The 11,042-nt window shown below is 43.4% G+C and overlaps 1 protein-coding gene across 1 annotated transcript; it reads left to right on the forward strand.

The window, feature by feature from the left end:
- The first annotated feature begins 780 nt into the window (after positions 1-780).
- On the forward strand, positions 781-6,263 carry KCTD21 (potassium channel tetramerization domain containing 21). The gene is made up of 2 exons (XM_032770872.2): positions 781-931; positions 2,565-6,263. Exon 2 carries the CDS (start codon positions 2,595-2,597, stop codon positions 3,375-3,377), a length of 783 nt encoding a protein of 260 aa, XP_032626763.1. The 5' UTR covers positions 781-931; positions 2,565-2,594; the 3' UTR covers positions 3,378-6,263.
- The last annotated feature ends 4,779 nt before the right edge of the window (positions 6,264-11,042 follow it).

Raw genomic sequence — 11,042 nt, forward strand, 5'->3', positions numbered from 1 at the left:
CACTCAGACTTACAACAAAGGGGCCGGTTATGTGATGTCCATCGGAACTGGACTGAGAGACCCTCCTCATCCCTCATATATAGGGTACCAAACAGCCTTTGTGTCAGTAAACATTGGTTGGATTTGAACCAGGACCTAGAGGCAAAAGGCTCTATATCCTATCACTAATCATTTGAACCAACCACCTTTGCTTTATAATTCTTGACACTCCGTGCCAAAGTGAAGATTGTCCCACAAACTGAGTGAAAACATCACACTTCTCTCTCTTCAGCTAGTCAGGACCAGCAAAGAGGGTGAGAAATGTGGTAACACAAGGAATGGGCTTGCTCTCTGTGTTCCATGCAATAGGATACAAGGATTTTATTCTTTGATTAAACTTAAAAAAACCATTCATTTTGGGCAGATCTCTGGAATGTCACATTTCATTCAGAACATTTTTTTACTGCCAGAGTATCAGTTCTTGGAAAAACACAAAGCTGTCAATTGAACTACAGGGCCAGGCCAGGCCACCCCTTTATATAATTTAACTCATCTCCTTATTCTACATAAGCAGAAAGCTATAGGTAGAATGCAAGAGCAGTGGAATATGCTGACACTTCAGTGGAGAGCAGGCTTTAAGATTGGGGAAAAAATAGTTTTATCCTAGGAACTAATTCTTTTTTATATATATATTTTTTTTTTTCAGGAAACATCCCATTGTGGCTAATAATAGGAATGTGACACAGGTAGTGTGGGGTTTGTAGTTTAAAAAAAATAAATAAATAATTGAAAAATTGTGAATTGTGTCTGTCTATATGCAGGAGTCTTTCTTGCCCAACTTTATCAAATACATGTGGGGCTGGTACTAAAGCTCAAGACCTTCATCTCCAGCTATACACGGCATCTAACCAATGATCTTCTATGCTAAGAGCTCCGTAGGCTCAGAGAGCTGGTATGTGCCCAAGCAAATCCGATTCCTTCCCTCCATTAATGGGTTAATGTACATAAATGGTTAATGGAATGTCAGGTATGAGGAGGAGGGCGATACTTGTGGTTTAGACAAAAGGCTGGGAATTGGATCTGGGCTTTTGCAGTGGCTTCCTCAGTGACCTTGGGTAAGTTGCTCAGATCAAAATGTCATGAGGGGTGTCTCCCTTCTTGGGTGCTCAGCTTCAGACACCTAACACCTTATCTTGATCAGAGGTGCTGAATGCCAGCAGCCTCTGTTGAAGTAATGCATGCACAGTGGCTCTCCAAAACCAGGCTGAGTCTTGAGTTCAGTGTGCACACATTTTAAAATCGAGACTTTAGTCGCTGTACGCTTCAGTTTCCTCCTCTGTAAAATGGTTATCACAATCATCTGTCTCACAAGGGTATTGTGAGCCTTAACTTACAAATGTCTGCAGGTGCTTGGAGATCCTTGGATGAAAGGAGGGACAAGCACAATTATTGTCTTTGGTACTAGCCAGGGGAGAATTGATTTTATGGTGTAAGATCGTGTTGTCACTATATCTATTAATGTGACTACAGAGCCAATAATGGTGGCACAGTATCTCTCATTATTCCATAGTTAGTTACTGAAATGCCTGCCACTCAAAGTGTATTCTACTGGGAACAATTCGGCTGCTGCCTATGGAATGCCACACATATTGCAGCATGAGCTTATAGAAGGCAACTACCTTGTATCTCTGGATAGGAGGGGGAGCCATTGATTAGACTGGACTGTCAACATCTAGCTAGAAGGAACAACATGAAACTGAGGAAAAGAAACAGTAGGTTGAGGACCAGCTCCTCAGCTGGTGAAAATCCATATATCCTCATTGACTGCAATGGAGCTACACTGAGTTACATTAGTTGGAGATGTGGCCCAGAATGTTTCTGAGTGGTGAAACCCGTTAGACTGGGATAGTAGTGAACCTTGAAGAACTGGAGAGCCACTTAATTACTGAATGGAGCTGTCGACAGCCATATGTGTTTGGCAGCAAATATTCTGACTGTGCACTGCAACATTTGTGTGATCGGGACTTGTCATTGTCACACACCTGTGTAATGTGGTGAAGACAACACAAAGCAGTGTTGGGATGTTCTGCTATGATAACTTTTGTGGTTCCGGTAAGACCTTTGCACTCTAAATGGAGCACATGCAGGGAACACCAAAGAGATGCAAGCTTCCTGATCACTTATTTCTCATGCATCCCAAACTTCTGTGTGGCTCAGTGGAAGTTTTGTGTGCATGAGGGATATGGGATTGGGTGGATCCAGGATGAAATCCTGGACCTACTGAAATCAGTGGGGCCAGGATTTTACCCTTATTTTGGATGGGAAGTGATGGAAGCACTTCACTTGAGACCATTATTAAAATGAACTGGACAAAGCCCTTTTGAATGTCTGTTGGGAGTCAGAACAAGATTCTTTCTCCCCCATGTGTCCAAGATGACCTCTAAAACTTTACCCATCTCTAACTTCTGTAGCTTTCATACTGATATAGACATAGAAATAGATATATATCCTTGGGGCAATATCCTTGATTTACAAAGTGACTGTTCTGAACCTCTAAATGTGTTACGTTGTTTGTTTTCCCCCAGTGTTATTCCCAGCATTGTGACTTTTCTATCATGTCAGAACCTATAACCCTCAACGTTGGAGGAAAACTGTACACCACTTCCCTGTCTACTCTGACTAGTTTTCCAGACTCCATGCTGGGCGCCATGTTCAGTGGAAAGATGCCAACCAAGAGGGATAGCCAAGGCAACTGCTTCATTGACAGAGATGGCAAAGTATTCCGCTACATCCTGAACTTCTTGAGAACTTCCCACCTGGACCTCCCTGAGGACTTCCAGGAAATGGGCTTGCTGCGACGGGAAGCAGATTTTTATCAGGTCCAGCCGCTGATTGAAGCATTGCAAGAGAAGGAGGTGGAGCTCTCCAAAGCTGAGAAAAACGCCATGCTCAACATCACCTTGGATCAGAAGACACAGACAGTTCACTTCACTGTTCGGGAAGCGCCCCAGATCTACAGCCTGTCGTCCTCCAACATGGAAGTATTTAGTGCCCACATATTCAGCACGTCATCTCTGTTCTTAAAGCTCCTGGGTTCCAGACTTTACTATTGCTTCAATGGCAACCTGTCTTCAATATCCAGCTACCTGCAGGACCCCAACCACTTGACCTTGGATTGGGTCGCGACTGTGGAAGGCCTGCCAGAAGAGGAGTACACTAGACAGAACTTAAAGAGACTTTGGGTGGTGCCAGCTAATAAGCAAATTAATAGCTTCCAGGTATTTGTGGAAGAGGTGCTAAAAATAGCCATGAGTGATGGGTTTTGTGTGGATTCCTCCCACCCCCATGCTTCTGATTTCATGAATAATAAGATTATTCGACTAATTCGGTACAAGTAGGAATAGCCTGTTGTTATGGTATCAGGAAATACATAACCAAACACAGTGTTTCATTTTAAGACCCACTTCAAGACACTGTAACAGCCTAATACAAAAATTATGTGATAATCTGTACTAAAAATCACTAACTGTGAGTTGATTTTCCTATACTGAATTTACCAGTGTCCTTTCAGAATATGTCTATATTCTAGGTGGATGGAATGTTGTCTATTGGCTTGAGCAGGGTCTAGAAATTAAGGAGTTCTGAGCTCCATTTCTGCCTCTGACTCACTGTGTGATTGTGGGCAGGTCACTTAACTTCTCTCTGACTCCGTTTTCCCATTGGAAAACAGGGATAATAATATTTAACCTACTTCAAAAGAATGCCATGAGGCTTAAATAATGAGGTTTACAGATCGTCTTGAGATCATCCAATGCAGCGTTACAGAGTTGTAGTAAGTGCAGTGGGTTTGATTCTCCACCACGTTGCACATTGTGTAGCCAATTGTACCTGGCCAGAGTGGATGTAGAATGCTACCACGTCAGCAGGATAGAGGTTTCACACACACTTTACACAGGTATAAACGACCATGCAAGGAAGTGCAGAATCTGGCTTAGAGTGTTCAAACTGAAGTCGTCTTTTTCCCTGTAATGAATCCTCAATCCTGTTCTTCTATTGAACTAGCCATGTTTGCACTGGGGAGTTTGTATCGCAAATGACGAAGAATGCATTGCATACAGAATAATGCTGTCTATGTGGGTTTGTTTAAACATGCTTTGGATACACTTAAACCCTTACCAATTACGTTCTAATGCACGAAAGGTAACTAGATTTGGCCTTTCTCATAAGGGTATGTGTGTCTGGAGGATACTGTTGAAAACATTTTTTGTTCTGGAGACAATTAACGGATAGAGAATGTCAGCCCCAAATGTCCTCTAAATAGTTTGAACCACATCTACCCATGCCCTACATCTTCTCTTTGGGCACATGGTCCCCAGGGCAGATGGGTAATGAAGCATTAAGGGCTGAACGAAACATAGTTTGCCTTTTGGAATACAAACAACCCCTTCTATTAGATTATGCATGATATGTTTTCTAACTACTTTTCTTCAGGAAAGACCGAGGGCCTGATTCTCATTTGCCTTGCACCTTGTGCATTTGTTTACACCAGTGCCAAGTGCATGTTGTAAAAGACTACCCAGTCAGAATGGAAGGATTTTACACCCACTGTGCTTGGGTGTAAATGATTACACAAGGGACAGGGAAATGGAGAACAAACCCAGTGGAAATGGTGGAAGGGGTGGAAATAGCCAAGCACTTTAACTAAGGCCTTGTCTACACTAGAGGTTCTCAACCTTTTTCTTTCAGGAGCCGCCCCTCCCCAACATGCTATTAAAAGCTCCACAGCCCACGTGTTCCATAACTGGTTTTCTGCATATAAAAGCCAGGGCCAGCGTTAGGGGGTAGCAAGCAGGTCCATTGCCTGGGGCCCCCACAAAGCTCCATTGCTCAGGCTTCAGCCTCGGGTGGCGGGCCTCTGGGACCTGGGCTTCAGCCCTATGCGATGGGGCTTCACCAGGGGTCAGCAACCTTTGCACGCAGCTCATCAGGGTAATCTGTTGGCAAGCTGCGAGACATTTTGTTTACGTTGACCATCCACAGGTTTGGCCCGCTGCAGGTCCCAGTGGCTGCAATTTGCCATTCCCAGCCAATGGGAGCTGCGGGAAGTGGCGGGCCACTGGGATGTGTCTTTCTGAACAAGGTTGTCACACTCAAGCACTGACTACACTAGCAAACCTCTGGATATCACCCACCAACTGTCATTTGTAATGAGACAGAAGGGAGAATACAGTGGTCTGTAAGGCATCCAATAACTAGCATCCATACCTGCATTTTTACTGTCTCCAGAAGCTTTTAAATCATGTCTGAGTTTCTACAAAACTTAGCCTTATCCTAGTCCTTGCTTCCTAAAGTAATATGGTGCAGTACTGAACCAGTTTATATGTAACCATTGCAGAGGAGTTGTATTTTGTTACTGTTGTTAAAATGTATAAGTCCTGTGCAACTTTACCACCCCAAGCTGCAGTGGCTGTAGATGGTAAAAACCCAGATACTGCAGCAAGTGGTGGTACACATCAAGCCACCAACACCACTCCCTCTTAATCAGTGCTGTACCAATGCAGCTGTGTGATATGGGAGTCACCATGCTGTTGGAGATGCTGCCTTTTGGGTGAAATGTAAAATTGAGGTCCTGACCCTTTATTAAAAATCATCTGGAAACTTTCATAAGATTGAGGATTTTAATCCTGATCTCCTGGCCAAGATCCACCATGAAAAATTATGTTCTTCCCATTTAAAATCCCCTTGCCGTTTCAAATGGATCAAGTAGCATTCTTCTGTCCCTGTCCGAAACTGCTGTGCGGTGTTAAACAACTGCCATATTCCACACCAGAGGTAGCTGCATGTCAATGGTGAAGCAAAGTGATTCCTGTGTGAATCTAGCTGATACAAAGAATTTATAGTTAAACTGGATGCTAACGTGTTATACAATACTAATCATTTTACATCCTCTGAATAGTCTGACCTGCAAGATCTCAGAAGCAGCCTGCTCTAACCAAAGCTGTGCCATAAAGTAAATAAAATAACCTTGGAAGTAGTGCTTATAGAGTTTCTGGGGAGGTTTTTATCCTACCCTCTAACCACAGAATTTCAGTTTTACCTGATATGCAGACACCATTTTCATATGTCAGGAGAAAAGAAATATTAATCTGTAGGAATTTATTTTTCTGTACATTTTTAGATCAACAAGCCTCGAAAGGTGTAACTCTACAGAAGTCCGTGGAGCCCTGCTCATTTACACCAGCTCAGATGCTGGCCCAATATTTCCAACTTCTATTTCATCAAAAGAATCAAACTCTTCAAATTCATATTACCGTAATTCCCTAGTTAGCAGGAAGAACTAGACGGGTACCAGTAACATTACTGCACAGATACCTACCAGTCAAGGGAACTAGAAAAGCTCGGAAGGCCAGCCGCTACCGCTATAACACAGTAGGATTGCAGAGAAATGGCCACACCCAGGTTCGATGAAGAAGAGATGAAGGGCTTTATTTCATTCTAATCACACCACAGCCTTTAATGCAGAGGTTTTCAAATTGTGGGGTGTATCCCCTTGGGGGACATGGAGGAAGGTTCAGTGGGGGTTTGGCCAGCACTGGTGGGGGATCGAGGAGGGAGTGCCACCTCCACCCCTTGACTCACCCCAGCCAGCCTGTGGGTCAGCGTCAACATCTGCACACCCAGTGCTGGCTCTGCCCCCGAGACCCTCACATGCACCTTTCTCCGTCCCAAGGAGGGAGGGGCATGTAGTGGGGTGGGGGTGCAACCAAAAATTGTAACTCAAAGTGGGAGCTCAGCTCAAAATGTTTGAAAACCACTGCTTTTATGTTTTGCAGTCTCTCTCGTGGCTGTATGTACACATTGAACAGGAGTGCTACATGGTACTTTGTCCATAAGAAGCTGCAGAGAGGAAGCATATTTATAGAACAGAACCCTCTTTCCCCTCTGAGAGGAAGGGTTTAGATGTGTTACAAGACTGCTCCTGCCTGATCTTGCAGATGATTCAATAAAACATCAATCCTGAAGTGTCCAGGTGTTCATCTGTGGTAAACTCTTCAGGGGAGAGCTGTTATTGGAGAAAGGAATGAAAGTCTGGAGTAACAGTCTTATCTTTGATGTCACTCCCTTTGTGGGCTTGGGCAAGTAACAGACCTTCTCTACCTCAGTTTCCCTATCTGTAAAATGGAGGGGAAAGTAATTAGGGCCTCAAATGTATTATGAGGCTTAATTAATGTTTGTGAAACATATGGGTGTTACAAATGCTAAGTATTAGTACTAACAAATCAAGGGTGTCTTCTTCTGCGCTAGGATCTAATTAAAGGGAGTTGTACCTGAGAAACTCTCTTTAATGCAAATGCTGCATCTGAGAAAGATTAGATGGGCATTGAGCTGGTAGGGCTACAGACCCATGTCATTAGGAATGAGATGAGAATACTGTCACTGTGCCCCAGTGGGTCACAACTGAGAATATCATATTCAGGACGTGCTGCTGGGAAAAAGGGCAGATTCTCCAAATCTGGTGGTTATTCTTCCATGATATATACCAAACCAGCAACAACAGTAAACTTATGTCTCACCACACTGGCTAACAAGAAGTCAGAAATGCAGCCTCCTTAGGTATTCCAGTCCTGGATTCCACACCTGGACCCTAAATTTAATGAGTGGTTATTTAAAACTAATTTCATCAAACAAAAGGGTTCTTCTCATCCCAGAGGACCAGCCACATACCCAGGTCGATATATAACTCAGATTTTACCCGATAATCATACTTACAACCAATTCTTATTAACTAAACTAAGATTTATTTAAAAAGTAAAGAGAGAGGATTGTTTAAAAGATCAGCATACATACAGAAAAGTGTACCATTCTGAGATCAGTTTTATAGTAGAGATGGTGAGCTTTGTAGTTGTTGCAAAGAGATCGTTCAGAATTAGTCCATAGGTTATAGTCCAATGTTCATATTCAGGGTGATCCAGGTGGGACTGGAGATCTCAGTTTAATGAATAAAGGCCTGTTCAGAGACTCCACATTTACAAGTTCCATCCACACTAGAGGGGATTACACTGATTTTTAACTGTATCAGTGCTATATCTCTCCCCATCCCTGATATGGATACAGTTATACCAATGAAGCTTATTCCTATAAATTGAGGGAAATAAGCTATACTGGTATAAGGCTATTTTGTACTGGTATCACTGTGCCTACCAGGCATTGTGCTGATTTGATAAAAAAATAAATCACACTCCAATTGAAAAAGTTAAATTGGTACAAAAACTGTAGCCCATGGATTGAGAGCCTGGAACACTTGAGCCTGGTTCCCCACCACTATATACTAGTGTCACTGACATCTAGGCAAAGTGGATGTAAAATGCCTGCTCATACGGGAGAGGTTTACACTTGCTTTCTAAGGGCTACGAACATTTTTGCACCCTGTGTGTTGTAGTTAGGTTGACCTAAATCCCAGTGTAGATGCAGCCAGGTCCAATGGCAGAATTCTTCCATCAACTGAGCTACCGCATCTCGGAGACATGGATTGACTACATCGATGGAAAAATCCACTCCATCAACGTAGGAAGCATCTATACTATGGTACTAAGCAGCACAGTTCCAGCACCATAGCTGGGCCGCTGTAGTACAGACATGGCCTTAATCTCTCTATGCCTCAATTCCTCCATTGGTAAAATGAGTCTCAATCATACTTCAATAAAGTGCTGAGACCTCCACCAAAGGGAGACCATTAGGAAATAACAGGGCAGAAAAACACCAGAAAGGGTAGTTAATCAAATATGAGCTCATAATGCAATGCCTTTGCCAGCCAGGGCTGTATGCACAACACAAAGGGATCTCTTGTATGACAAAGTTACTATGAAGCAGCTTATTAGAACCTGGGAAGGACTACTCTTGTAATTCTGCATATGCTGCGGGCTCACTGAAAATGGAAATTGACAAGTTGGAGATGGTTCTGAGATGATGAAGGAACTAGAGGAGATGACATCTGAAGAGATGGAACTTAATGTATATAACCAGGAGGCATTAAGGGAGGTGAACAGAAGGTAGGAGTGGGGTTTGTTCCTGTAGGTGATGGTAGTGACATAAGGAGTAGTGGTATAAAGCTAAAGATGGGAAGTGTGAGGGCTTGTCTTGAGAGAGAGTGGGATAAATGACCTATGTTCAGAAACAGGGTAGATAATATCCTAGTGGGATTAATAATTCAAAGAAGATCCTGCTCCCCAGGCTGCCAGGCAGGAGGCTGGGACTGGAATGACCTTGCTGGACCTTTCCAGCTCAGATCATCTATTATTCCATAACTTGAAGGTGTCCAAACAATGTGACACTGAGAGATACATTGCCAGGAGCCGAAGACCAATGCTTAATTTTCACATACATTAATGTAATCAAATGTTTGCACAGTTCTAGCTGCTTGTACTACTCTCTGCCTTGATAGCTGACAGAAATTGTTGCCTGTTTGAATTTGCTGGCAATAAACACTTGCAATGAATCAGATTTACCCTCACTCTACCATTATGGAGAAAGGGCTGCCATGAGCTATGTATTAGGTTTATAGGGAGTAGCAAATTTGATCCTCAACCCATGCAATAAGGACTCTATTAACACTGTAAACTAAACCTGGGATCATCTTATGCACCGATGCTTCATAGACAAATGGAGAAGCTATGAAAGAGACTGATGTTTTCCCAGATGCCATTATACTTAAAGTACGGGAAATGACACTGATTTATTTAAAAATATTTAACTCTCTTAATGCTACAGGCTACATTCTCAAATAACATCCAGATCCAACTATTCTGGGTGGGATGGGCTGCCTATCAGGGTCATAAACTTGCAGATCATGTTCCCTGATGTCCTTGGGAAGAACTCCCTGATGGCTCCAATCCTAGACAACATTAGAAGTGCAGTGGTGTGATACATCCATGGATTCTAAAGAAAGCAAAGAGTCTAGGAATGGGCTGCTGGGCACTCTCTTCCCTATTTTCTTGCTTCTGGCTTTCGGATTTTCTAGTTGTCCAGAATTTGTCCCAGATTTGTTAAGAGAGCTATGCTTTTGATTTTCTGCTTTCTGAAAAATATCAGAAGCTGTTTTACTTCCTCTAACTCTTACAGAGTTTATAGTGCATTTTAATTTTGAATTTGTGTCACCTTTTTCTTTCTATAGCTCTTTTCTGAATGTTACTAAAAGTGTATTTTAAAAATAAGTAAATAAAATGTAATGAGTGGTGCACTAGAGTCAGTGATGGACATAAAATTTGTTTGCAAATGAAAATGTAATTTTTCTCCTGAAGTTGTAGCTTATTTCCCTCTCTCTAGGACTTTACATAGCACATTATCACAATACTATCACCCAGAAGGCACTAGTGCTGAGAGCTGCACTAGGAGCAACCAAACTGGTTTAGAATAATCCTAGTGTGGACATGAAGCAGAAGCAAAGGCCATTTTAAATCCTAGGCTATAATCTAGGCTAGTATGGATGCATTAAACTAGGGGTTCTCAAACTGGGGGTCATGAGGTTATTACATGGGGGGGGTCACAAGCTGTCAGTCAGCCTCCACCCCAAACCCTGCTTTGCATCCAGCATTTATAGGGGTGTTAAATATATTAAAAAGTGTTTTTAATTTAGGGGGGGTCATACTCAGAGGCTTGCTATGTAAAAGGGGTCACTGGTACAAAAGTTTGAGAACTACTGCATTAGACCCTTTAAGGTTTGATCAATTATACTGTGAACAGTTCTGTCCTCTAGCACCAATTCCTGCAAAGATACTGCTATTCAGGGGTGGCTCCAGGCCTCAGCACGCCAAGCACATGCTTGGGGCAGCAAGCCGCTGGGGGCGCTCTGCCGGCGCCGCGAGGGCGGCAGGCAGGCTGCCCTCGTCGGCTTTCCTGCGGAGGGTCCGCTGGTCCCGCGGCTCTGGTGGACCTGCCGCAGGCGTGCCTGCGGANCCGCTGGTCCCGCGGCTTCAGCGGACCTCCCGCAGACACGGGACCAGCGGACCTTCCGCAGGCAAACCATCAGAGGCAGCCTGCCTGCCGTGCCTGGGGGGGCAAAATCC

The sequence above is a fragment of the Chelonoidis abingdonii genome, chromosome 1 (genome assembly GCF_003597395.2).
Source record: "Chelonoidis abingdonii isolate Lonesome George chromosome 1, CheloAbing_2.0, whole genome shotgun sequence".
NCBI classification, from domain to species: domain Eukaryota; kingdom Metazoa; phylum Chordata; order Testudines; family Testudinidae; genus Chelonoidis; species Chelonoidis abingdonii.

Coding starts and splice junctions, on each gene's coding strand:
- KCTD21 (XM_032770872.2), top strand. CDS start 2,595: ATGTCAGAACCTATAACCCTCAACGTTGGAGGAAAACTGTACACCACT.